Genomic DNA, 26,667 nt, shown 5'->3' with positions numbered 1-26,667 from the left:
TGCGACTAGTTGCCTTTATTAATGCTCAACTAATAATATTTTGTGACTTTTTTTTATCAAAATTCTTAGTATCAGGGCAAATGTAAAAAAAAACAAAAGGAATGTTAATCATTAATTATTATTTGTTCCCAGTCTTTTCCGTGTAGATAACCATTCTTGCGTAATTTGATATGGCTGGCTGTGGCTATGACTCATGAGCAATATGTGACAGAAATTGGGTATTTTTCGTGCCTTTTTACAAACTAAAGCACCTTTTTTTACTCTATGGAGTCAGGATGTCTTCGACGTGTCCTTATATACTGGCAAAGACGTCCCAACTGCTCACAGCTGCGAGAATAACAAGTCAAAACGAGAACTTTAAAGAGGGTCTGACATCATACAGGATAGTTCAGAAAATCTCGCGGCTTAGTTCCAACTTAAAAACGTTAAGAATCGAGACGAGCACTTACTCTAAACTTTCAAACTTGAGCTTCGATGATTTTTCCATGATAACAACTGACAATGACATTCGCCAACCTGCGCATTCAGGAACGAAACATGGTGGACGTTTGACACACTCCTTCACAGATATTTACGAGAATAACGAGTGCGAAGATAAGGCTGAGCTGTTTTCATTTGGGAGAACGTTGACGTGAACACTTGCGAGGAAACTGACAGATATTTTGAGCAGTACGCTATCTCAGATGCCGAATTAAACAGGTACAGCCCTGAGAACTTGCATTCACCGGCTTAAGAGAAAGGTTTTGTTGTCATTACCTTGTCGTTATAAGTAACGCAGTAATTAAGATCCAACATGCGATCTTTAGTTTTCACGGTTGTAGTTCCAACATCAACTATTTACGTATTAAAAACTCAAATAAAACCTACCTGAACATAACTACTCCCAACCAGAGATGATTGTTGTATTTCAAAGCTTTGCATTGATAGAAATGAACAATTTTATTGATATTGATAAAGAAAATATGTCTATCATATTCGAAAAAATTTTGAGACTGTGTCCAGGATTCGAACCTTCTCGTATCACCTTGGTCTGCCACACTAACCACTGCACTACACTTATTTTCACTACAAAATCCAAAATTGAAATTATATAAAATAATCAACTATAATTGTGAAAACTAAAGATCCAATGTAGGATCCCAAAATACTGCATGAAAGTAAACCTATTACAGAGCGATTTAAGAATACCCTGCAGCATACTTGTACAACCTACATGCCTGACCATAACCCTAATGCTATCCCTAATTCTAATTTAGCCTGATTGTTGTTTACAGTGACAGGGTGTTGCATAAGTCTGCCCCAATTAGTGTGTATTGTCAATGTTCAGAAGATGGAAGTACAATTTATTTTGTAAGTGATCAACTCAGGGTGTTACATATTCCCCCTCCCCTACAAACCTTTTCTTGTGCAGAACCTTGCATTTGATGAGAAACAGATGATTCTGTTGGCGTCTTTTTTATTATATAATATTCATACATTCATACTTATGGTTAAAATTAAACAGAGGTTGATTGACACATTCATAAGATAAGTTGCAGCTCATGCTATCTGAATTTGACAAAATAAGGTAGAGACTGGTAGAATAACACCAACTTCTTTCTTCTCTTCCATCGTCATTTTTGATCAAGAACAAAATTACATAGGAAACATTAATATCCATTTTACGTATTCAAACCATTTTGAAACCACTGATTGTGTATAAATATGTTCGAATTTTTATCCTTTGTATGCATCTAAAATATTCACCACACGCCAATTGGCCTTGGAGGTTCAACTGTACAACCAGCCTAGTTTCATATTTGTTTTAGTTGTTTGAAAGACATAAAACACATGCGAAAGAACCAGTGGCTTTTGCAACAAAACGAACATAAGACAGAGATAGAATGGGAGAGGTTTCTGCAGCAAAAAGATTTGGTTGTATGGAGAAGATATCTGGATGTCAAGGGTTTATATGAGTATAAAGGTATATGGTCAACTGTCTTTGTAGCATTATTTATTCATTAAGTTTGACGTAACTGTTTGCTAAAATTATTTTTAGTGTTTGGAACATTCAAAGATATTTCATCTGAAGCTTTCTTCAATACTCAAGTAACAATTTCTTCTTAAACAATAACATTTCTGTGCGATCAGTAATCAGATATAGTTAGATCTACAAATGTACCTCAAGATGGTAAATCTTTGCATTCTTTTCCTTCAGCTCGATCTACAATACAGGAAATCTTGGGATAAATACGTGATCTCATTGGACATCATTGACAGGTCAAAATGTGGCAGCGAGGTTGTTCATTGGGCCACAAAGTTTCCTGTAAGTTGCTTCCATGTACAAGGCATTGAACTTCCACAATGACCATTAAACTTCCACAACGACCATTGAACTTTCACAATGACCATTAAAGTTTCCACGTCTGTCAGCCATATAAGAGAACTCCAATGTTTCATCATGTAACTTTTACATTCTACTTTAGTACCCTCTGAAGAGTCGCGATTACGTAATCGTCCGCAGAGCGAAGGTATCATTTCAACCTACCACCAAGATCTTTCTTTTTCATGTTTTGTTTCTTTGGTGTAAAAAGTTGAAAGTTAAACCAAAAACAAAGTGCAGTATGACAAGTACCCATACATATTCATCTGTTGCAGGTTGATGTAAAATCAAATACAATGGTTATAATGTCAAGGTGAGACAGTCATTTGCCACCCTCCTGTTTTATTCGATGTCATTACCCGGGGGGGTGAGCTATTGTGGAGGACACCATAGAACAGACCATTGTAATCGGTGTTTATTGTTCGTATTACAGAACGTTGAGTCACGATGATTGCCCGGAAAGTGACGATTACATTCGCGTCAAAGACTATGCTTCCCAGATGCTTGTACGACCACATACAACATTTCAAGAGGTAGGCATTGATAACGTCTTCCAATTTAATTTGCGTTGCACAATTTTGTTTCTGAGGTTTCACTTCTTGATGAAATTCAAGCGGTTAACCTCGATTTATATGAAAGGTGATTCTATGTCGGATATGGTCAAAAAAATTTTTCTTTTTCAGAATGGTTTCGACTTCGTTTTTACTTATCACGATGATTCTCGTGTGAATGTTCCGAAATTCTGCGTAAACATGATTACTGGATCAGGTGAGAATCTCGGATACGTCAAATGCAAGCGAATCTGCTTCTTTGTCATACACTGCTGATCAGCTAATGTTTTTTTATTCTAATTACAGCCGTTCCAGATTTCTTGAAGACTCTTCACGATGCAGCTGCTAATATTGCGATGAAAGACAATATAGATGACAGTATAACGTACTAAAAGTGATGTGTATTTTCCATTCTAAATTTAACGTGAACTCATAAAATATACGTCGCGTTTTAATAGCAGTACTTTCATATTGACGATTGCGTAATTTCAGTACTGCTTGTGAGCACTTCATGTAACGAAGGCAAAATTTAAATTATCTATATGAATGTCAACTTATTTCGTCCTTAACTTTAGAAAATATCTCTCTAACTTAAAGTAATCTTTGTGAGAACATTAGAATTTGTCACATGACATTGTTTAACCAATCATCCTTCTTACTCGCTAATGTCATGCAATTCTTCATCGCAGCTCTTGATTTTGCATCGTTTGCCTTGTAACCTAAAGTTCCCGCGTTATCTCAGCAGAAGATGAAACGTGTCTTTTCTTAAAGGCCCAGTAAAACACAAATTTTACTATTTAAGTAATATTTTCATTCAAAAGAACTCTTACAATGACAGTGGAGATTTTCTAAAACAGTTTATTCATATCTCTTTTTGTTCTCAAGATATGGACGTTTTATATATTTATTGAGCTAAACGAAAATTGTTCACCTTTTTTTCATGTTTAGTTACACATGCATCAGCACATACAACAATCGAAAGTTTCCTCATCTTAAACGAAAGACGCCGATAGTTATTTTTACATATCTTCAGCAACATCATGAACAGCTCCAACTACAATATATCACATGAGCCAACGAGTTTTTAAACCGTATACGTGGTTCATTGATATTTCTTTTGAACATATCTTCAGGAGATTGTTTTTGTATTGGAACATCGTCCTTGCTAGAGCTTTTATTGTTAACAACATGCTTAAAATCATTCGTGTTTTCATTGGTCCACGAGTCCTCATCCATAACTCTCGAGCATGCGCGAGGTACTTCAACTACGATCAATTTCATCAAGCTATCTTCAACCTGGTGTCGTTGTTTCTCCTTTGTCAAGCTTGATTTTCTTTCAATGGTGGAAGTTACAATTTACAAATATCCAAGTTTACGGTCATGGCAACGACCAAATGTATGCACTAGTACCAATTATAGAGTAATTAGCTCGCTCAAATATCTAATCTTCAGACAAATCATCTGCGCATGCGCAGTAAGCTCGAGCATGCGCAGTCAACTGGACCAGCTGTCCAAGTTCATGGTCATTGCAACGACCAACTGCATCTATTGGCACCAATTTTAAAGTATATAGCATGTTTAATACCAATTTAATAAAAAAAACCATCTGCGCATGCGCTCGAGCATGCGCAGTCCACTCGACTAATTGTTCATAGTCATGGCAACGACTAACTATAAGTACTTGCACTACATTTGTGGCAATCAGCTCACTTCGTCGCAAAATATCAAAGAAATAATCTGAGCATGCGCACTAGTGACTTTGATAATACCACAACTTTCGTAAGCCTTTGAATTTTTGTATATATATATAAAGCTAAAACTTCATGTAGTAGATGTCAACTAGCAGTGGAAGCTGGGTGCGATATGTATGCAGTGGCTTAGGGGCCCACACTTTGGTGGCGACCGCACTCTCCCTGCGTACCCCGAGCAAAGCCTATCGCAGGTGATCTCGGGGTCTGATGGGCGGAAGCTTGCTATTGCATCTCCCAAGTAGGATAGCGTGGAGGGGCCGAAATCTCCTACCGAAACGTTAACATGCGGCGTTCTAGTGCCTCGGCTTAAGAAGGTATCGGGAAGCATGGACCGAAAACGGGGTTTTTTGCTTTCGAATTTTATCTTTTTAAAATAAAATAAACCAAATAATGCTTCAAATTAAATTCTTCTGAAACTGTCCCATTTTATGACACTTACAATTCAAGATAACTTAAAACATGTTTTATACAATTTTTATTGCTTTATATCTTTCTGATTTAGTTCTCTCATTTACTGTTTCTCATGTATCACAAGCAACCCATCCGTGGACTTCATGGAAAACAAGATTATCTGGTTCCCTTAACTAACATGCGACGCTCTTGTGCTAAACTATCTCGGGTATCGGGAGGCATGGACCGAACACGGGGTTTTTTGTTTTCAAAATTTGTCTTTTTTCTTTACAAGAATTCTTCTCATAAAAGAAACTAGAACATCCGAGGATACTGCTAAGGTTCAAACAACTTCTGCCCTTTTGACTTATAATTCAACCAACTTTAAGCAAGTTTATACGTTTTTTACTAGTTACGTTTTACAATGTAACTTTCTCATAACTCTCTCGTGATGAAAGAGAGCCTCGATCCTTACACAATATAACTTTCTCATCATGAACGTCAAAGCATCCATGGGCTTTATGGAAAAAAGGGATTATCTAAACATTTATAATAGTTTCTACAAAAGGTAACATTATTAAGCCAAGCAATTTGTATCTTCTAAATTGAACCTCCCTTTCAACCTTTGATTAATTTTGGATTGTAAATTTCTTTTCACCTTAAAATATTTTAATGATTCAATCTAGAAAGTAATTTCTCTTCTCGAGTAATTTTGCGATTAAACAGCACACTTTTCGGATTCAAAGAAATTCTTTTGATCGCATAAAGACAGCCGTCCAATTTATTACGTACCAAAGCCTATATAAAGCATTTCCAAATTACGTACAAAATTTTCTTCACATAGCCATATTACCGTCTGTTTAAACGACGTTTGCAATCAAGTTACCTTAACAACTGAAGCAAACCCTCCTTTTTCCAAGCATTTGCAACACCTAGCTCAAATTTATTCCGAAGTATATAAGAGCTCCCCCCGCCCCAATTAGTGAAGCAATACAGCCCTGAATGAAAAGAAGTATGAATAAACTGTTTTAGAAAGTTTACTGTCATTTTAAGAGTTTCTTCGATGAGAAAATTATTTAATTAGCAAAATCGTTTTACTAGCCCATATAAATACGGAAGCATTGCAACTTACAATGTATAAATGGCAGCCTCCTTTTCCCATTGTTTGGCCACCCACGAGGGGAAACTTTATGATGTGGAACAGATAATTAAGTTCGAGTAGATACTAGGCAAACTTTGAAGTTTGCTTTTTCCATCTGCTCTGATATAGGACAATATTTCTTCATACTAACGACAGGCCACAGCCATCATAGAATAACTTGATTTTATAACAGATGTAATTGTATTATCCACTCAATTTAATACCTTGTCGGTACAATATATGAATTTTAGTAAACATAATAGCATTTGTTTGGTTTCAAAGGAGTGTTTCATGCATTTAAAAAACTTTGTTTCCATGGTGAAACAAAAACAGATGTCTTTAGATTGCCTAAATAATTAAGCGTTATTGCACCTCTTTAGCTTTCCTTCCTTTACCCGTAATGTGCTTAGGTGAAAGCAATTTTCATAATCGGATATTGCTTCCATTTAATTGAAGGAAATTCTATTGAAAATTTTCAGACGTCTGGCAAAATGTCGTTGCACGGAAAGAAACTAAATTACATAAATTGGTCGAGTTTGATTTGCATCAATTGTCCTTTAAACGGAGCTGTTTCAAATATTCAAAATAAACAAGTTGACTAAGCTATCGTGGTGAAAAAGTTTTTATCATTAACTATTTGACGTAGCTTATCTTTTACTATAGTGTGTATTTCATGTTTTATCGTGATAAACATAACGCAATTGGTAGTTCAGTACAAAAAGTCTTTGTCCTTGATACCATTATTATGCTACCATGCCGAAACACTCGAGACTGTTACCGAGAATATTTGAATCACAATGATTTTCCTGCTGTGCCCCGCGACTTAAAGCACGTGGCTGACCGTTACGAGTCGTTTTAGTACGTGCGCATTCGAAAGACTTGTCTTAAAGTTCTTTTACCTTCGCGAAGTAAAGAAGGACGCGAGCAATACGACGACAAAACGATTCAAGTTGAGCTTCAAACATTCTCATATCGTTCACTTTTTCTTTCTTTTTCTTGATAAAGTTACAAATCGACTATACAAAGAGAAGGAGAACAGAGTGAATAAAACGCAACTTTATTGAGGTAAGCCAATTCTTAAATGGAACCACAATGTCAAAGTATTTTGCCATTATAGTCATTTACAATACAATACAAGTCATGCCTACGCTTTGGATTTCAGTATTTACCCGTGTTAATTGATCAAAAGTTATTAAAACTTTTACCATAGCAATTGGCCGAGGACAAGAGAAAGCAAGATAAAACTAACATCTTGGCTCTGGTGAAAGGTTAGTAAGGTATGTGTTCGCTGATAGATTCTAGACTTTTACATAAAAGTAGAGTTTCTTCTTCGTTAAAGAATTCAACCTTAAATGACGCTAATATTCATCCAGATTAACTGCAAGTGTAGTTCTTTCTTTGAACTGCAATTAAAATTCTTTTGTGAGAACTAAGCTTGTTACCAAAGAAATCTTACGACATGATGGCGGTTCGCAGCGCGATTTAAGCCCATTGAGACAGATTGTTGCGAGAACTTTTTCAAGCAACGATTTTTGTCTAGGTAGCTTATTAATCAGGAATTGCGGCATTTTCACAACCATTTACCGATGCAAGAAAACGCGGAAGAGCATAATTTTATCATGATTATAGCTTTTTATTACATTAGAAATATTAAGTGGGTTATGCTTCACCGAAATGAATACTTCGCTTTTTGCTTTGCTCGCGTAATGATCACTCAACAAAATTTTTCGAATGCTACAGCATTTACGTTTATCCAAACATAGTTCTTGAGTTGTGTTGACGTTAGAGTCATTAAAGTCTTCACTACGAGATGATCCGTTATGACAGGATGTAAAACATGCATGGTTAAATTTAGACCTTTCATAAAAAGTTGGCGCAGAAATACGTAGCAAAAGTGATCTTGTCGTAAAACAATCTGTCTGTTTACGCACGGCTCCCCGTTAGGTGTTTAGGTGCATATTTTGAGGGATTTCAAATTGAACGTAAAAGTTTAAAGGATGCTGCAATGATCATTAAAGTCTTATGAGATCGTATTTATCCACATACCTTAGGTGATTAAGAGCTGTAAGCACCATATTCTGTCTTATTGTAAAGAAAATGGAAGTTATCACTGATACAATCTCGGTAACGGCACTCCGTCGACAACTCAGAGTGGTACAATACGATTCACCTGCTTTCAGAGAACAGCCTCGCTTCGAATCGAAGAAAAGACGAGAAATGTGCGACCAATACAATGGCGAATCTCAGCTGAGCAATTTGGCATCGGACACTGGAGGCCAAACTTCTGCAAGATTTCGATTGAATGAGATCGTGAACGCTTGCTATGCTCAGCTATGGCGTGCTGAATGCAGTCGAAGAAATTTCTGTAACGATGAGCCTGGAATCGAGCATGATGATGTAATGAAGAATGCTTTCAACGTTTGCTTGGGTAAGGATTTGGACAAGGTGCTAAAACTTAGATTAAAAAGTCGAGCCAAATTCCGAAATCGTCCGAGCGACGACGACGCGCAAAAATGGTTAGAAACGCCGGAGAAATTCATCGAGACACTCACAACAATAAGACACAACACTAAAGACAGGGAAAATGCGGGATTAATATCAAAAGAAAGTCACGAAGTCATAGCGCTTAAAAACGAACGAAGCACAACGGGTAGTCAACACAGCGTACGTTTTTCTGAGCATGCGTTGCTTTGCTCAGCTTTGCAGGAAGGTGATGCAGTTGAAGTAGAAAATATCATAAAGCAACACGGAATTGAGCTGAACGCTCTTTCTGAAGCCACAGGATACAGCTATCTTCACAAGACTATTCTCAACAATCAAATGGAATGCGCCAAAGTTCTGGTGCGCAACAGGATGGATGTAGACGCCAAAGACTGCGAAGGACTCGCACCGTTAGACCTGGCTTTTCGCATGATGAATTTCTCGATGGTTACCCTCCTTGTCGATTCTGGAGCGAATATTTCCGAATACACAGAAAGAAGGATCGAGAACATGAAACGAATTGAGGAACTGTCTTCTTCCGTCATGAAGGTTTTTGAAATGGACGTTTAAAACACGAATTTGCGATATTTGCTTTGAAACGGTTGAATGCAACTTGTCACAGCTGCCTTTGATGATAGAAAGCATCCTGATGCATTCTCATAACTCGTAGAAATTACACCTAGAGTTTGACTTTATTAGGTAAAGTGAGAAAATTACAATGGAATTTTTGCAATGGAACTGTGATCATAATACAGTTACCATTTTTATTTATCAGTTATATTATCGTATCATTGTCCCCAGGAACCTTAAGGGATACTATTTTATGTTTGAAACGTTGCTTTACGATTGATCTTTTTCATCCACGTGCTGGCCGTGATGAACTATCACCAACGAAGGCCAAGATTGTACATAACACAGAATCTTAAACACTGATCTTAACCTGCTAAATACGTTGAAACTGCGCATGTACACCACACACGAAGGTGTCGTTACTACAAACCAGAACTACGTTCTGTTACGAAGAACTACAGCTACCTACAGCATATTTTAGCAGATTTTTTAACCGTAATGATGTTCACATATGTCCAAATGATTCAAAAGTGTATATTTTGAACACATGTAGTTTTAATCGTTCATACTTCTACTTTTCATGTAATAAATTTAATACCTGTTTTTTGCTAAGTTTTTTTTGTGTTTAATTCGAGGATAAAGATCCGGATCTGATCAAAACAAGCTGTTGTAGCTTGTCCTTTAAAACATGCACTTTAAACATGTACATTTTATCGAATTTGTCCAAGTCTTAAGTCTTATACTTAGTTTTGATGAAAATACAATTTAGTTTATGAGCTGAAATAAATTTTCGTGAGCATTTCTAAATGCATGAAACTGATAAGAAAAAATTTTAAAAAATTTTACCGAGTGATCGTCATTCATGCCACAACAAAATCACTTAGCTTTATGCCACAATAGGGAACGTTGCTGGGACTTTTAATGATCCTTTGTACTTGAGATCAGTGTCGAAAGAAATGAAATTCTGAAAATCGTAAATGGAATTTTTGGAATACTGTCTTAAGCAAAACTGTTGAAAGGAAATGAGCAGAAACAGCATTTCATCTACGCAATCGAATTAAAGTGAACACATAACTATTGTTTTATCTAAGATATGTCCATAAAGCTTTGGTAATAATTTGCAATGTACATTAAGCTTCGATATGAAAAAAGTATCATTACCTCGCCAAGAACAATTTCAGGATTTTCCAAAGCAACCTTATCAACGACAGGCAATGGTAAGCCTTTTGCTCCTTTTTCTAAAACGTGACATGTTAAAATATGCTGACTGAACTATGTAGAGTGTACGACCAAAGATCCATTTCAAAAAAAGCAAAAAAAAACAAAGAAATTATTTTTGTATGGGAGATCGCTTACCGCAATATGAACACACGTACCGTTTAATATTTTGATAATGGTTTTCTCGGCGAGAAGATGAAGAAGAATATTCAAGATTCCAACTTGAGGCTAAAAATTACAAAGCAAACAGTATATATATATATATCAACAACGTATTCACCTCTGGATAATCGCCAGGCGAACGAGTTAACATTTAGATTTAATGAAACAGAGACTTTGTCGTGGTGACAAACTTAAAGATAGATTTCAAAATAATATGAATGAAATTAATAGTTCTTAAAGAACTGTTTTAAATACTAACAAAGGAACCGTTATTTACAGTTAGAAAGAGACACTATGCATTTCGGCAATGTCATTCAGTCTGCCGAAATGCATAGTGTCTCTTTCTAACTGTAAATAACGGTTCCTTTGAATTGTTTGGTTAGTATTTTGGTTAAAACAGTTCTTTTAAGAACTATTACATTGCTATTATCACCATTCACCATGGTATTTGCTATTTTCAAATCTATATTTAGATTTAACAGTTTATAAGTAATCGTCGCGATTGTTTATGGCTCTAATATACAAAGCACTCTTTGTTATTGTGTGTTTATAGTATTGTTGCGAGCTCGATCATTGGGAGGGAGGGTATTTATATAAGTATGTTGTACCGTAATGAATAATGACCGAGTATGGACGTGTCAAAGGCACTGTTTTGTTTAGTGTAAACTCACAACATGGCCCATCCGTGTTGCCGTCGTTATATCACATGAGATATTGTTATATAACCTATATGTACAAATTCGTCAGTAATGTTTATCATAAATTTTTATTCTTTCTTTATGAAAAAAAACCTCCTATATTAAATTCCTGTGTATGAAGCATCTTGTTACCTTAATGTCGCCAACGGCTGATTTGAAAACTGCAAACTTGACACTGCAAAATAATTATGACCAAATTAGTCATTGACAGATTTGTACTAGTTTATATATTCAGACAGAAATTTCCCTTCGATAAAATGTATTGTTCTTCAACAATTATTTCACAAACAACCAAAATAAAGTGATGAGGTAAATCCTGATGAAAAAAATTGCTCTTCAAACACGCATCTAAACTTTGCAGTGCACATGCGTGTAACGGTAAGCCCAACTTCAGATACAATTATCAAAGGGCTTTTTTATAAAATAAACTTCGACAGCGAACACGTCTGTTTGAGAGACACATTGCACTCACTCAAAATTCTTTACTGATCCTTGTAACAAAGTTCCATTGACTTGTGCAACGCCATTGCCGGTGATGTTCTGCAGATAACAAACATGATATTTATGTATAGTTTGACTAATTAAGGCGTCACGTTTGTACAAGTAGAACGTCCAGGTTTATACAATCCTAAGGAGGACCAGCAGTGTTGGTGTTGGTGTTGACTGACGTTTGAACTATACTTTTACGGCAGTCATCTTCGATTTTTACAGTCATTTTCATGTCTACCGATCAGGATGTTAAACGTCTCTAAACATCAACACGAACAGTCCTTCTCTGAACTGCACTAACATGCATGAACGATCAACATCGACAAACATGTTTGATCTTCGTTACCTCAGACCATCCGAAATGATTTATGAACTTACCGAAGAAAATATTCAAGGCAATAGTCAGAGAACCTGGGACTATGATAAATAGGGGCTATGAATTGGTGTTGATTAATTATGAGGGTCATAAAGGGTTGCAACCTCTTTCTTTGCATTTCTGAATAGAATATTCCAACAACTACAATAATTATTATTATAAACATTCGGATCATCGTATGGAACTGAAGCAACAAAATTTCCATTCGGCAAAGGAAAAACTAGTTAATTTAGCACGATGTAAGACGGATTTAATGAAATTACAGAACATTAAAACTAAGCTTCCTCTCCCTACTTGCGTACACATGGTCGTCTCAATTACATACCGTGGCCAATGTGAACAAAAAGACAAAATTGGACTCCTTTGTGAGAACGAGGACCTCAACATTACCAGAAATGGCAACATATAAACCAGTTGATTTGATGGCAAGACGTGGTGGCTGAGTGCAGTAAAGGTGAAGGTATAGCGGACGATCGGGATACTTGTCATACACCTGAATTGAATGAATTCTTTTGGAAATAATGAACGTGGTGAAAATTTATAAAATACATGGAAACACGGTATGTACTGGATGATGGAAATGCAGTTTATGAATTAGTAAGTTTAATAAATAAAATGAGAAAGAAAAAGCGATATAACTTAATATGTTTCACTTCTTTTCAATTACAGAGCCACGCAGCTAAATTTTTAAGATAAAACAAATTCGAATTAGAAATTCAGTAGTAAAATTGGACATGATAAAGGAATAGCAGTCATTGACCTTAATAATCTAAAATGTAAAAACTATTGTCATGACAATCTGACCCAAAGCCAACACTAAAATAAAAACAAAAACAGAGGACGCTTACTTACTTGTGATAACCCAATTAACTTAAACAAATCTGTATTGAGCTGGTACTTGAATAATGGGGGAACCTAAAAGTTAAAATGAGATAAAAAGAAATGAAATTGCACTCATTTGCTGTACAATTGCCATTACACAACGTTGTTAAACAATGAAATCGTGATTTCAACTTACTTGTTGCATGCAATAAAAAACGTTATTTCCAAGCCAATAATAATCAAAAATGTTCATGCATGCATAAGTAATATAACTTGTATTTAAAAATTTAGCACATGTAGTATTTAAAAATATTCATGCATGCATAAGTATATCGAAAAATATTTATTCATTCATAAGTATAAATTACCTCGGATGGAGTAACATTTATCTTGAAGAAATTTGCCTGGAAATACACTTGTCCAGCGGTGTTTGCAACGTACTTAGTCATATAAATACAAATCATTTTACTGCAAGTTTGATTGGTCGTTATCTCTGTAGGAGTAAGGCCAGATTCTGTTGGATGAGAAGCCGACATGACCTCACCCTACAATGAAGAAAACGTAGAAGATTTAGGCTTTCCGGGTTAGAATGCCCCACCAAAAACATAGCACTCTACTACAATTGAGATTTTCACAAGTAAATTGATTTATATTTGTAAATCTATATTTAAATATCAGTAGTGTATGCAAGGAAACAAGGCAGCCTGCAAATTTAGTCCTTTTCTATCAATAACTATGCTCCGTGAAGTGACAACTTTTTTCAATATCTTCCATAACATCACAACGTTTTCATATTTTATCACTGATTAAATATGTTAATGGCGACTCATTTCATGAAGAGAAATTATTGGGGCCTGGGCAATAATTAAATTTCGGGGCTCTGTCTACATTTTTATGTTGCCTCCTTTTTCATTCGCCACCCTCCTTCGAAGCTTGGTGCCCTTTGGAAAATTAGCCCCCCCCCACACACACACACAACTGAACGGTTATTCATGTTTTCATGGACGAACTGTCACTTCCAAGCAACTCAGCGGTAGTAGTAAAACTGAAAGAGGATTAAAAATAATAAAATTGAAGAACGGGTCTAGTGTAAACAAAGAAAAAAATTTCATCACAGACCACCACAAGATACGTTATACAACATCGAATATTAAATAAAGGTCATTGGTATATATAATGAATGGTATACTTCCGTTTATCAAAACTAAAAGAAACCACGCAAATGTCAGTGTGGCAACTGTTAAATAGGAGTAAAAACAAAAACCTTTAGGGAAATGTCCACTAAGCTTTCAGTGAAAATTGGTGCTTGAATGAGAGAATAATCAATCAAAGCGTACTTATCGATCTGTTTTCTCACAAAAATGATACAAGCAAAAAATTTATATATGATCTATTAGATTTTTCATTGCTGGGTCTATGAAATCATTCAAAATTTCACACGACGTGCTCACCTGGAAATGTCGCCAATGCCGATTTAGCGTCTTCGTTTATTGCCTTACTCGCTTTCTCGCAAAGCTATAAAGCAGTATCACATCGAGTTACAATAAACGCTCTCAGAGGTAAGAATTGTTCGAAGTTCCAACTCTTACCATAGGATTTAGCTGAGACTTGATCGAGTCACCAATTTTGTGTCGAAATAAATTGTACAGCCAACTATGTAAAATATATAACTGTAATTACTATATGAAGCTGTGATACCATAAAAGTCCAAGAGATGAACCATAGTCGGAATGGTCTTATCAATATGAACACACAGCACAAGTATGCTATGCAACAAACTAACCAGTTAGTTATGTAAATGATTGAGCAAGGCTTAATACATAATTAGACGTATTTGAAGCGATTATCAAAAAACCCCAAAAGCATTAAGAAGGAATGACAGGATTTCCAAAACAAAATACAGTTTACTTGGGTAATATACACAACGCCAAACGAATGTAATGAAACATGTTGCTGTGTAACAAAACGTGTTGCTAAATAGTAGCAAAACGTGTTGCTAAATAGAAGCAAAACGTGTTGCTAAATAGTAACAAAACGTGTTGCTAAATAGTAACAAAACGTGTTGCTAAATAGTAACAAAACGTGTTGCTAAATAGTAACAAAACGTGTTGCTAAATAGTAACAAAACGTGTTGCTAAATAGTAAAAAAACGTGTTGCTAAATAGTAACAAAACGTGTTGCTAAATAGTAACAAAACGTGTTGCTAAATAGTAACAAAACGTGTTGCTAAATAGTAACAAAACGTGTTGCTGTGACAACTAGTCGTAAAGAGATTCTACCTTGCTCCTCCATGAAATTTGACATTCACGTCACCAATATTGTCAGTACAAGAGGACGTGGAAATGGTCGGTTTACCTTTGTCGACTCCTATGAATGAAAAAATTATATGCATTTTACATTATTAGACAAGTTTATACTTCATCGTTAATTTAACAATTGGCAATGATAGACCAACTCTCAACATACCACCAAATCAAGTTTGATATTGAGAATTATTAAGTACAATTTGAACAACGACAAAAACAACAAAACAAACTCTTAATTTCAACAGGAATTCACAAATACATTTACTCATGTCTACAGAACCGGTTTTATGAAGGGCTCGTTTGGCTGACAGCCAACATTGATACAAACGGTTAACATACCAATTTTTACTTTCAATGTAAATGAGACGCTATCAATTGACATATCAAAGTTACCACTGTCGCTAACGTCGGGCCTAAATATAAGGCATTTCATCAATTCATACATTCAAAGTCTGGTTTTACCACAGCAAAAACCTTATTAATTCTCTTTAAGGTGGGCTATTTTGGGCGTTGTGAAAAGGTTTAGAGTAAAGAGAATTTAATTTAATATCGTACTGATAACCAGTAACTTGGCGTTTACACGTTGAAATTATTTTGTTATAAATTGTCAAAAACACCAATGTGTCTACCTTTATGTCTACCTTCGAGTCTCCTTTTATGTCTACTTTTATGTTTACCTTTTTGTCCACCTTTATGTTTACCTTTATGTCTACCTTTATGTCTACCTTTATGTCTACCTTTATGTCTATCTTTATGTCCACCTTTATGTCTACCTTTATGTTTACCTTTATGTCTACCTTTATGTCTACCTTTATGTCTACCTTTATGTCTACCTTTATGTCCACCTTTATGTCTACCTTTATGTCTACCTTTATGTTTACCTTTATGTCTACCTTTATGTCTACCTTTATGTCTACCTTTATGTTTACCTTTATGTCTACCTTTATGTCTACCTTTATGTCTACCTTTATGTCTATCTTTATGTCCACCTTTATGTCTACCTTTATGTCTACCTTTATGTCCACCTTTATGTCTACCGTTATGACTACTTTTGTGTCTACCTTTATGTCTACTTTTATGTCCACTTTTGTGTTAACCTTTATGTCTACCTTTATGTCTACCTTTATGTCTACCTTATGTTTACCTTTGTGTCAATCTTTAGGATTTAAGTCTACCTTCATATCATGTTTACCTTTATTTATCTACCTTCATGTCAACCTTAATGGCTGTGTCTACCTTTATGTTTACCTTTATATCTACCTTCTTGCTAAACGTTTTTTCCACGTTTGTATCAACCTAAATATTTCGGTGTTCACTCATTATAAAAATGGATTTCCAACAAAATAAACAATGCTAATGATGATACATAAACATAACATGAGCCAAATCGTAGACATCTACGACATCTACGCCAGTGGCTGCTTTATGCCCTTTTGAGTATTCTTGCTTTTACTTGTTTCTGATTGAGTAAATATTCTAGCTCATTCAATAATTATCTTGGATGAAAGACAAACAGAACGAGAGAAGAAAAACATTGTACCAATGCTTCTTTCTGTAGTGCCAGTGTCCGTTGAAAGATACCGAGACACCGGATGCCGAGAGGCTTAAGCCCAATCCAGGAACTGTTCTGAGAGACCACGTGGCGATGGAGACGGCAGTACAATGGATACTGAAAATTCATTGTTGACAGCATTAGGACAAGTTTACCTTTACCAATTGCAAGGCATTTTTTAACTATATAACAACTGGGGCATTTATCGCAGTAAGCTTACTTCAGTAGTCAACTTTGATTTCCTGATAGAAACGCCCTTGTTGTCATTATGAAGGATTGGTGTATGATTATTATAGTTGTGACATATTGGTTTCGAAATTTCGATAAATAGGGCCAACTGTATCACAGGTTATTTAAATTAACCCCTTCCTTCCAAGTCAAGATTCGTGTTGGTTTCGCAGAAAAATTTGTGGCTTGGTTTCGCAGGAAACTTATTGTTTAGTTTCCCAAAAATAATTTGCTTAATACGCAGGAAACATTTGATTTTGGTTCGCAGAAAAGTTGTGCTTCCGTTCGCAAAAACATTATTTGATTTCGCGGAAAATTTGTGGCTTAGGTTTTCAGAAATGTGTCGTTTCACGTCTTAAGTTATAGCAATGGGAAATTGACCTAAACATAATACAATATTCATTATTCAACAAGTTCTGCATTTTTCTTGGGCGAAAAAGCTTGTGTTAAACACAAAGAGACTAATAAGGCTAATACATGATTCACATTTGCACAATGGGAACGGAAATAACTTCAAATTTGCAATCTTAATTATATTACTTATTGTTTGTAATCTTTGTCTTGTGACATAGCACTATCGATAATGAACAAACACTACCTGCTTAGATCGTAGTCAAAGTGTCCAAGGGGAGTATCGGTGTCTCCAGAAATATCCTTAACCGTGGTTGTCTTTAATTTGTCGATGAATACTCCAGTAGCGACTTTATCAACTATATAAAGAAATGTTTGTTACATGTTTGTAGATTTAGATCGTTCAGGTAGGTATAGTCCTGAGAAGGACTGTTTTTGTTGTTGTTGACTGACGTTTCGACAACTTTAGCGGTAGTCATCTTCAGAGTCAAAAAAGACTCTGAAAATTTGAAGATTTGAAGACTCTGAAGACTTTTTTGACTCTGAAGATGACTATCGCTAAAGTTGTCGAAACGTCAGTCAACAACAACAAAAACAGTCCTTCTCAGGACTATACCAACCTGGACGATCTAAATCTACAAACATGTAACGATACTCCTGGGTCCAAACCATTTACTTTATATAAAGAAAAACCTTTCCACCTAGACGTTGCCATAGGAAACACTTTACTGTCAATGATAGTGTTGATTTTGTCGAAAATACAAAACAAAACACAGATGCCCCACTTAAAGTGAGTCCAATTTTCAAACATTCATGCTTTTGAAGAACACAACGTCATTGCAAGGTTCGATAAAAAAGCCGACGCTTATTGCACCCAACAAATGGAGATCTTCTTGTGAAGCTTTTAGCTAGTATACATATGCCCGTTTCACAAAACGTTGAATAAAAGAGTAAAGTGACTTGGCAGTTTCATTAGAAGAATCGAAAAGAGACATTCACCGACGACACATAACAAAACGTTGAATAAAAGAGTCAAGTGACTTGGCAGTTTCATTAGAAGAATCGAAAAGAGACATTCACCGACGACACATAATCAGCAGTCGGTTGATGCGTTTCTCTTTCAACAAATAAACTTAACCATTAATTATATTAGCTGCACCAACTAGGATACTTTCAAAACTTAATCGAAATTGACATGCTATATCACACATGACAACATTTTTTGAAGGTAATACATATATTGCAAAATAATAAAGATTCTGAATAGTTATATACTGCTTACACAGCAAACATTGACACTGCGGGAGGGATATCACTTCGCCCTTCATTACTCTTTAGTTTCGAAACAATAAAACGTCAAAATATTACCGAGTATAAACAATGATTGCAAGTTTCCGTCAGTTTAAGATTGTATTTTTGATCATGATGTTTTTGACCGAACCCCTCACTCAACGTCGCCGATTTTACTCAATGCTATTTGCAATCAAGCAAATCAAATATGCGAAAATGTAAAGACCAGAAATAGACTGTTTGTAAATATATATAATTATTCACCTATATTCACATAGTTTTCTTGTGTTAATCTATAACTTCATGCACCTTTATCTACTTTGCAGAGGCTTTTTGATAAGAATGGAATCAATAATACAACATGGACTTTTCTTCAAAATGCTCCGATATGATCGATAGTTAATATAAGACGAAGAAAACCTTATCTCATTAGAGGATGCTACTTATCACAACAAAATCCTCTCATTTCAAGTTGTATTTAAGTGTGTAAAAGAAGCTTTTACCAGCATACAGAGCACGGAAGTTAACACGAGTTAACTTTGTTCACAGCTCATGAACGATACAAATACATATGCTGATATACACACACTGACACAATAACTTACCATAGGCTAAACCTTTATTGGTAACTTGAATTATTATACCAGGATTGGTACCATCAACCGAAATAAATGTACAGCATAGATATAAAATCAGAACCGATATACAGGTTGCCATTTTGTTCTGGTATGAGCCGGGACTGAAACACATGATATTCACATGTGATTGAATGTTCACAATAGCAGAAAACAGCTTATTACTAATTTGCATCTCAGACAATAAATATGCTATGCTCATGTGAGCAATCTAATTTGCAAGAGCAATTGAAAACAAAACTAAGCATTTCATTGGCTAATACAAAACGAATGATTTCTTCGGTTTCTTGACGTCGTTCTTTGAAATCAAGCAGGGATTTACATAGAAACCTGTTTTTTTTTAAGGAAACAAGTATATTAAAACATTTGAATTGAGTCATATGAGTGTATTCAAGCTTCACGAACATGCTTCAAATCATATAATATCTTCCACGATTATTGTCAGTTTTTTATAATAAAACACGTTCCCATTTCCCAATAGCATCGTTTCTTAAACTAAAAATTTGAGCATTCGAGTTGTATACAACAAGAGAAAGCAAGTGAATGCAATCCTTTCGACTTCCTTTCAAGGTCATCGTCAGGCAAAATCCTAATCAAGTTAATTATAAATCATAATTATGTCACAATAAGTCATAAATCATAAATCATAAATTATAAATCATAATTATGAGTCAAAGTCATAATTATATATTAATTATACGTCATAATTAAGTTGAGAAATAGAAAACAAGATTAAGGTGCCCCACTAAAAGCATTACTTGCAATAAGCTCAGTCAACTTATTATTAACAACATGATATAAGCTGAAATGAAGTAAATATCGCACTAATTTTTATTGTTAATTCTTAAACTATTCAAATCTTGTGTTTACAATCATGGTGCTGTTAGGAATATGTATCATTATATATATCTTGGGCTGTTATAAGACCAGATCAAAACTTGAAAACATCGTCATTTTTAAAGGACATAAGAAACGACATTTGACTAAAAATTGTCATTTCAAGAGAGACGACGCTCAGGGGCGCACATAATTGAAAATTGTGGAGTGGTGTATTACGTTCTGGAAGATGGGACCAACTTTTTAGTGTCAGCAATTTCACCGAACCGACTTTTCACGTCCTCTATCAGCTTATTGATCGAATTATTATGTATATTTCACGAAAGATAGGGGTGGCGCCGACTGCCCCCCCCCCTCTCAACAAATGTGTGTTCTTGAGACCAACTGATGATGCATCATTTAAGATGCATTTGAACATAAAACAAATTGCAAAATGCATGAAAACATTAATACATCTACACCAGACAGGGTAGACCTCAATATTGATATAACAGCATGAGAAATACATGGCCTCTACACTTCAATCATCAAAGGTCAAAAGGTCAAAACATGAACAGCACATGCGTACAATTTACACAAAGACAAAAACAAAACCACGCAGGAACTAGGAGCTACACGTTAACTGTATGGGCAAGCTTTACTTTGTACACCGATTTATAAACATAGATTTGATAAAACATTCAGTTGGTAGTACAAAATCGAAAACAACTTCTGCACATCAATCATATTCTCAAATTCTCATTGGGAGTAGCAAAAACAATATCATAATATGAAATTTGAAACTCATACACTTGATTAATTACCGTACATAACCCTTGTTTCGACATATTGTCTGAGCTACTTTACAAGGTGAAATTGTCGCAACTCGTTCAAATATGTTCATCGACTTTGTTGTATTCGATTGAATTTACAAAAAACTTATGTAAGTTAAGGGGATAGCATTTGTTTGACAAAGTTTATAATGAAGTCGCCAAAAACAAAGAATGTGAAATCTGACAATCTCTCTCCAATAAAAATGAACAGGGGAGCCCCCACAAATTCACAAAATCCCTTTTCTAGATATCAGCCCAAAATAGCATGACGAAATTTTCATACATGGAGACGTGATTCACGTAGAATGCCTGCTCACAGACAAAATTTCCGAGAACCAAGTTTAAGAACTCTCGATCGTTTTTTACCAATTTATTTTCATAACTATTCAACTTTGTCACGCTAATAGATAAAATGTTCAAAAGGGAGACCCCCCAGTTGAGTGGCATTCTCTGGTCGAGGGAAATCCATAGTTCAGATAAATTTAATATGGGATTCCCGAGAAATAAGCTCAATGATTGGATGAATGGTAGAATTACATCAACAAATTGAGGTTTAAAGAACTGGGTTTAACTGAGGTAAAAGCAAATTTTTGTTTGAGCTCCAGGTAAGAGTTACTTTGTCAATTTATCAGAAAGCAAAAACCTGTCGCTTGAACTACATTTTATTTCTTTTTATGGTATTAACTACGCGAAGAAATGGTATCTATACAATCAAACTATAAAGGTTTGTTTTATTTCAATATGCTACGCACGAACAACGTATGGTATTTTAACAGCGATTTATTTTTGAAGATATGTATTTATATATAGTTTGATTTGCACATTTAAGGACTACGTGTTTTTGGATTTACGCATAATATAACTCTTAGACACAAAAAAGTAGCTAATAACTAAATAATTTTGGTAAAAAATCTTGATGTAAAGGCTGTTTTCATTCTAAGAACTGTGACATGAAATCGAATAGAAATATGGCAAGATTCACCAACGCCTTTTCGTTGTTTGAAGTTTCTATTTTATTAAAAGCCTTCTGTTCAATCAACAAGATTCAAGTCTGTGTAGGGAATTCCCCGGTGTAACAAAATACGTCATTTACATTTATGATCACTTGCCGAAAGGCGCTTTCTCCCTCTTATCGTCATTTTTTCAGATATGAATTCAAAGCTGAATCCAAACACTATGGAAGAATACAAAAAAAGAGTCCATGAAAGTTGCTGCTGTAATTTTTGCAGTAAGAAAGATTTGAAGAATATTTTTGAGGAAAAAAATGTTCGCACATTGGAGGGACCGGCTTCAACATTGGAGAGACCGGCTCCAACATGTAAATACAATATTGTTATGTTACTAGAAAAGAGTTCTGACAGATTTAATTGCGAATAGTGTTCATTTTGAAGGTCTGCGTTTATTTTATGCATAGATACAACTGACAAAGGATATCCTCTGAAACAGCCCCAGCATGATCCGAATAATTTGGAGGTATGGTAATTTCACATGCACATTTGCATACAGAATACATTTAAATATGTAGCGTTAACGAGAGTTGATTGCTGAAATAATTTTCGCGGAGGAAGAAAATTTTAAACTAAAGACAACTTTAACTCACAAATGACTTTTCAAAGTATTATGACTTTATAAAGTTGTTTTTATGCTGTTATGTTATACATATAAATGGTTATTGATTTTTAGGTTTATTTTCTGAGTAATGTACATGCCTTTTGATATTGTCATATATATAACTACATGTGCAATATAATGTATAATAAAAACAAAATATATGAGTTTGTGTAAGCAAAATGTCATAAACTCATAGCTAAGGTTTGAACAGATAGCATTGGAAGAAATCAACGACAGCCAATCAAGGACATGAGATAGAGCAGTGAAATTGAGTAGTGATTGCCAGTTATGTTTTGGATTGCTTCCAACTTCGAAGCAATCCAAAACATAATTGTCAAACTTGCTTGCTGGAGTCAAAAAGAAAGAATCAAGAGAGTACTTTGTGAAGGAATCCTCAAACAAATCAGCATCGATATTTTAATTAAAGCGTGATTTATAATTGTATTTTGTACATTTGCTTCATACTTGCATCCGATTTGGAAAAATTAGCGTGGGGCATAAGGAAAATATGAATATGAAATTTTTGTAACATAGTTTTCCTTTTCTTTTACGCAAAATATCAACTAGTTTATCGTTTTCATATAATCTGTACTTAATTTTGTTGAAATTGACTTCTTTCTCAGGCCCCGGATCATCGTTGGCATGAACCAAGGCGTCATGTTACCAGCAATCCAAAACATAACAATGGTAGACGTACTTCAGCCCGTCGCTATGATTAAGAAAAATGAGAGGGTAGTTAGACATTCGATGTAGCAAATATACTCAAAAACCACGTTCATGACTTCAATGTAATTATACGTATAGATAGTGAGAAATTCAACAATATACTTGAATTTGAAGCATTTTGAGGAATTCGTTGATTTGACGTGCACGTACATCTTGCATCAACAGAAATAGAATACACATGCGCAATGAGAAAAACGTAGCACGGCCCAGAAAGGATATATTCTCTCTCAAAAACTGTTAGTCTTATTCATCCCAAGGACCCCATCCAATGAACCTAAACGACTGTTGAATTTCATACAATTGATGTGACACGACACGGCAGTTTTTAGTCTAGTAGGTGAAGTACAAGTGTTAGGAAAGTAGAGGGAAGAGCTAAAAGAGTGAATGTATAAGATAGACGAGTCAAAATGATGTAGAAGGGTGAGCATATAAGCTAGAAGGATAAGAAAATGAGTTATAAACGTAGACACAAATGGTAGAAGAATGAGCACATGAAATAAAAAAGTGAACAATGGAGCAGGAAGAGTCAACAAAACAATTCGGGCGAGATCCCTATGGCGGTAACGATGTCAAATACTGAAAGAAAAGAAGATCCTGGTATGTATTGGGAAACATCAGGGGTACAACCATGGACCATATAAGGATAAACGAACAAAAGATGCTTGCAGATATTCTCAGCCATACCGTACTCCAGCTTCGCACCAGTCTCACTGTAAGATATTGTCCTTCATCTAATCTATACCAGTTCGTAATAGACATGACGAGATATAATGTTGCTAAAGTAAACGTCAAATGAATGAAAGAATAACTGTACTCAGTTCCATCAATCTCATCGTTCAATATTGTTATCAACCCACTCGCAGGTGTTTCAAATGTATTCATTTGCTCTTTTGCAGAACAATAATGATTCATTGGTGGAGGTGAACGTGTGCCCAGTTCATTACGGCTGCAACAAGTTTCATAATCTCCAGACTTTCTTTGCGCATGCGTGAAATGCTTGTTTTCTGCAATGTTCAATTCTATTGGAGAAGAATGGAATAAATTTGAAGCAAAGTTCTCTTCTTTGTGAGATGCATCAGATGAAAGAAATGTGTCATCCCATGCCAAACCTTCCTCGGATTCCACAGGTGAACGTTCATTAGGACTTTTAGTAAATTGACTACTTGAACAAAAACAACAGTATTTTTGGTTTTCCAAGAACAAGTTTGCTTTCTTTTATCTTCACAAATTTCCGAGTAACCATTGCAAACGACGTTACTCGTTCGCGTCAGCTGTTTTGAGATGATTGCAGCTGTACCATCATGGACTTGGGTATCTTCCATTCCATTGGAAACATTTGATTTATCTCGTGTCACAGAATCCTGAATCGCCGGCTCAACTTCGCAAAACTGTGCATGGGTAAAATCTCGAAAACTAATATACCCAAAAACAGTGAAGGTAGTGACAAGGGTCACCCAGGTCTGAATGTTCGTCACAGGTGATGAGGGATATTGATGGGACTCCGAAGGATTGCACCTCGCATTCGGTTCACTTGAGAATGCTAACCACATCACATAGGTGCAGTATAACGATGTGACGGAGCACTGAAACAGGCCTATATGCGGGTTGGCGTCGCGTACAACAGGAAGTGTAGAGATCAACGATGACGCAATGCACATGATGAGGTGAAAAGTTAAGAAAACGAAGTTATGAAAGCATCGGTTGAAAGATGCGTAAATGAAGTAGAATACAATGCACGAAGTTAACGACACGCTGAACAAGAAAATCGTTGTGACTGTTTTTGCAGCTTCAAATGAAGCCATAATGTACGATGAGTGTGGAGAAGACTTATTCTTGATTATTTCTTCATACACAACACAAAGATAGTTTGAAGCATCGAGGATGAACGCATACTGAAGGATGATGAAACAAAATGCAGCATTTAAGCCGAAAAATAACCAAATTTCCCCATTATATTCGCTGTGTGGTATGTACACAAAAATGACAGCCAAAATTATTAGTCCCGTTGTCTTTAACAACCAACATCCATTTTGGATTGGCGCTCTTTCGTCAATACTTGATGATATACCAAGTGTTAGGAGTGACAAAACAAAAAACCAAACAGCCAATGCAAAACCAATCCTGTACACGGCATCATAGCCGACAAGCACCTCGCAAAAATTTTTGTTAAAAGTCCGACAGAAAATTCTTTGAAACAATCCCACGATTCGCGGAGTTAACAGTATCATACAAATAAATAGAACAATTGCTATATAAAGTACATAAATAATTCTTGTCAATTTTGAACGTTTCAAGGGACCGAAAAAGACTCGTTTTCCCTTTTTCATGCCGTGTCTGATATTCCATATTATCAATCACATGTTGACATTTTCACTCAATGTTTCCGTTAAACGATGAAACAGTTACATTGCCATTAAAAAAATATTTCATCGTTTAGTAATCAGCCATGTACGAAAACAAGTGCTCGAACTTAAACTGCACACAATACGGGCATGTGGTTTATTGTTTAATGAATCTCTACACGGAGTTTTCAGTCTACATGGTACAGCTGCTTTGTGTCATTTAATTATATTGTTCTATAAATAGTGTAGCTGGTCGTAATTTACTGATGAAAATATGTACCTCCGTCAAAACAAATTGTGAAATTATTTTCATAAGATATTTCATATATTCAAATAATAGCATGTGCGCAACAGGATGGATGTAGACGCCAAAGACTGCGAAGGACTCGCACCGTTAGACCTGGCTTTTCGCATGATGAATTTCTCGATGGTTACCCTCCTTGTCGATTCTGGAGCGAATATTTCCGAATACACAGAAAGAAGGATCGAGAACATGAAACGAATTGAGGAACTGTCTTCTTCCGTCATGAAGGTTTTTGAAATGGACGTTTAAAACACGAATTTGCGATATTTGCTTTGAAACGGTTGAATGCAACTTGTCACAGCTGCCTTTGATGATAGAAAGCATCCTGATGCATTCTCAGAACTCGGAAATTACACCTAGAGTTTGGCTTTATTAGGTAAAGTGAGAAAATTACAATGGAATTTTTGCAATGGAACTGTGATCATAATACAGTTACCATTTTATTTATCAGTTATATTATCGTATCATTGTCCCTGAGAACCTTAAGGATACTATTTTATGTTTGGAACGTTGCTTTACGATTGATCTTTTTCATCCACGTGCTGGCCGTGATGAACTATCACCAACGAAGGCCAAGATTGTACATAACACAGAATCTTAACCACTGATCTTAACCTGCTAAATACGTTGAAACTGCGCATGTACACCACACACGAAGGTGT

The 26,667-nt window shown here is 35.5% G+C and overlaps 5 protein-coding genes and 1 long non-coding RNA gene across 7 annotated transcripts; 3 read left to right on the top strand and 3 right to left on the bottom strand.

Annotated features, from left to right (window-relative positions):
* Positions 1-150: 150 nt before the first annotated feature.
* On the top strand, positions 151-3,545 carry LOC124444002 (stAR-related lipid transfer protein 7, mitochondrial-like). The gene is made up of 9 exons (XM_046994570.1): positions 151-699; positions 1,809-1,963; positions 2,039-2,088; positions 2,198-2,305; positions 2,466-2,510; positions 2,638-2,675; positions 2,796-2,895; positions 3,046-3,130; positions 3,220-3,545. The coding sequence occupies exons 2-9, from the start codon at positions 1,831-1,833 to the stop codon at positions 3,303-3,305; spliced, it is 645 nt and encodes a 214-aa protein (XP_046850526.1). The 5' UTR covers positions 151-699; positions 1,809-1,830; the 3' UTR covers positions 3,306-3,545.
* Positions 3,546-6,373: 2,828 nt separating this feature from the next.
* On the bottom strand, positions 6,374-8,327 carry LOC124444006. The gene is made up of 2 exons (XR_006947790.1): positions 8,242-8,327; positions 6,374-7,211 (listed from the first exon to the last, which is right to left on the bottom strand). It is a non-coding gene; the product is annotated as an uncharacterized LOC124444006 (long non-coding RNA).
* Positions 7,095-9,858, top strand: LOC124443999. 2 transcript variants are annotated; one of them, XM_046994567.1, is made up of 3 exons: positions 7,095-7,260; positions 7,406-7,472; positions 8,290-9,858. In XM_046994567.1, exon 3 carries the CDS (start codon positions 8,293-8,295, stop codon positions 9,244-9,246), a length of 954 nt encoding a protein of 317 aa, XP_046850523.1. In that variant the 5' UTR covers positions 7,095-7,260; positions 7,406-7,472; positions 8,290-8,292; the 3' UTR covers positions 9,247-9,858. The 2 variants fall into 2 exon arrangements, with proteins under 2 accessions (XP_046850523.1, XP_046850524.1); XM_046994568.1 differs by having other exon boundaries at positions 7,110-7,260; positions 7,406-7,463.
* LOC124443996 (lipopolysaccharide-binding protein-like) lies at positions 9,761-19,552 on the bottom strand. Its single transcript, XM_046994564.1, has 16 exons — positions 19,344-19,552; positions 17,696-17,807; positions 16,858-16,986; positions 15,657-15,730; positions 15,291-15,378; positions 14,601-14,664; positions 14,463-14,526; positions 14,276-14,367; positions 13,380-13,556; positions 13,042-13,104; positions 12,515-12,682; positions 11,797-11,864; positions 11,457-11,499; positions 10,623-10,692; positions 10,408-10,484; positions 9,761-10,210 (listed from the first exon to the last, which is right to left on the bottom strand). The coding sequence occupies exons 1-16, from the start codon at positions 19,546-19,548 to the stop codon at positions 10,133-10,135; spliced, it is 1,572 nt and encodes a 523-aa protein (XP_046850520.1). The 5' UTR covers positions 19,549-19,552; the 3' UTR covers positions 9,761-10,132.
* Positions 19,553-21,555: 2,003 nt separating this feature from the next.
* Positions 21,556-23,475, top strand: LOC124444003. The gene is made up of 5 exons (XM_046994571.1): positions 21,556-21,627; positions 21,717-21,746; positions 22,170-22,340; positions 22,437-22,495; positions 23,257-23,475. The coding sequence occupies exons 2-5, from the start codon at positions 21,719-21,721 to the stop codon at positions 23,350-23,352; spliced, it is 354 nt and encodes a 117-aa protein (XP_046850527.1). The 5' UTR covers positions 21,556-21,627; positions 21,717-21,718; the 3' UTR covers positions 23,353-23,475.
* A 903-nt stretch (positions 23,476-24,378) lies between these two features.
* Positions 24,379-26,292, bottom strand: LOC124443502 (serine incorporator 1-like). Its single transcript, XM_046993954.1, has one exon. It carries the CDS (start codon positions 25,684-25,686, stop codon positions 24,379-24,381), a length of 1,308 nt encoding a protein of 435 aa, XP_046849910.1. The 5' UTR covers positions 25,687-26,292.
* Between the last annotated feature and the right edge of the window lie 375 nt (positions 26,293-26,667).

Source organism: Xenia sp. Carnegie-2017, unplaced genomic scaffold (assembly GCF_021976095.1).
Source record: "Xenia sp. Carnegie-2017 unplaced genomic scaffold, XeniaSp_v1 HiC_scaffold_21, whole genome shotgun sequence".
Classification (NCBI taxonomy): domain Eukaryota; kingdom Metazoa; phylum Cnidaria; class Anthozoa; order Malacalcyonacea; family Xeniidae; genus Xenia; species Xenia sp. Carnegie-2017.
This window is presented reverse-complemented; position numbering and strand designations above follow the sequence as displayed.

Coding starts and splice junctions, on each gene's coding strand:
- LOC124443996 (XM_046994564.1), bottom strand. CDS start 19,548: ATGCAAATTAGTAATAAGCTGTTTTCTGCTATTGTGAACATTCAATCA. Junction 15,731..16,857: donor CACTACAGAAAGAAGCATTG/GTACAATGTTTT, acceptor CCTTATATTTAG/GCCCGACGTTAGCGACAGTG. Junction 13,105..13,379: donor TAAATGTTACTCCATCCGAG/GTAATTTATACT, acceptor TTTAACTTTTAG/GTTCCCCCATTATTCAAGTA.
- LOC124443999 (XM_046994567.1), top strand. CDS start 8,293: ATGGAAGTTATCACTGATACAATCTCGGTAACGGCACTCCGTCGACAA.
- LOC124444003 (XM_046994571.1), top strand. CDS start 21,719: ATGGTATCTATACAATCAAACTATAAAG. Junction 21,747..22,169: donor TATACAATCAAACTATAAAG/GTTTGTTTTATT, acceptor TCATTTTTTCAG/ATATGAATTCAAAGCTGAAT. Junction 22,496..23,256: donor ATGATCCGAATAATTTGGAG/GTATGGTAATTT, acceptor CTTCTTTCTCAG/GCCCCGGATCATCGTTGGCA.
- LOC124443502 (XM_046993954.1), bottom strand. CDS start 25,686: ATGAAAAAGGGAAAACGAGTCTTTTTCGGTCCCTTGAAACGTTCAAAA.
- LOC124444002 (XM_046994570.1), top strand. CDS start 1,831: ATGCGAAAGAACCAGTGGCTTTTGCAACAAAACGAACATAAGACAGAG. Junction 2,511..2,637: donor TAATCGTCCGCAGAGCGAAG/GTATCATTTCAA, acceptor CATCTGTTGCAG/GTTGATGTAAAATCAAATAC. Junction 2,676..2,795: donor ACAATGGTTATAATGTCAAG/GTGAGACAGTCA, acceptor TTCGTATTACAG/AACGTTGAGTCACGATGATT.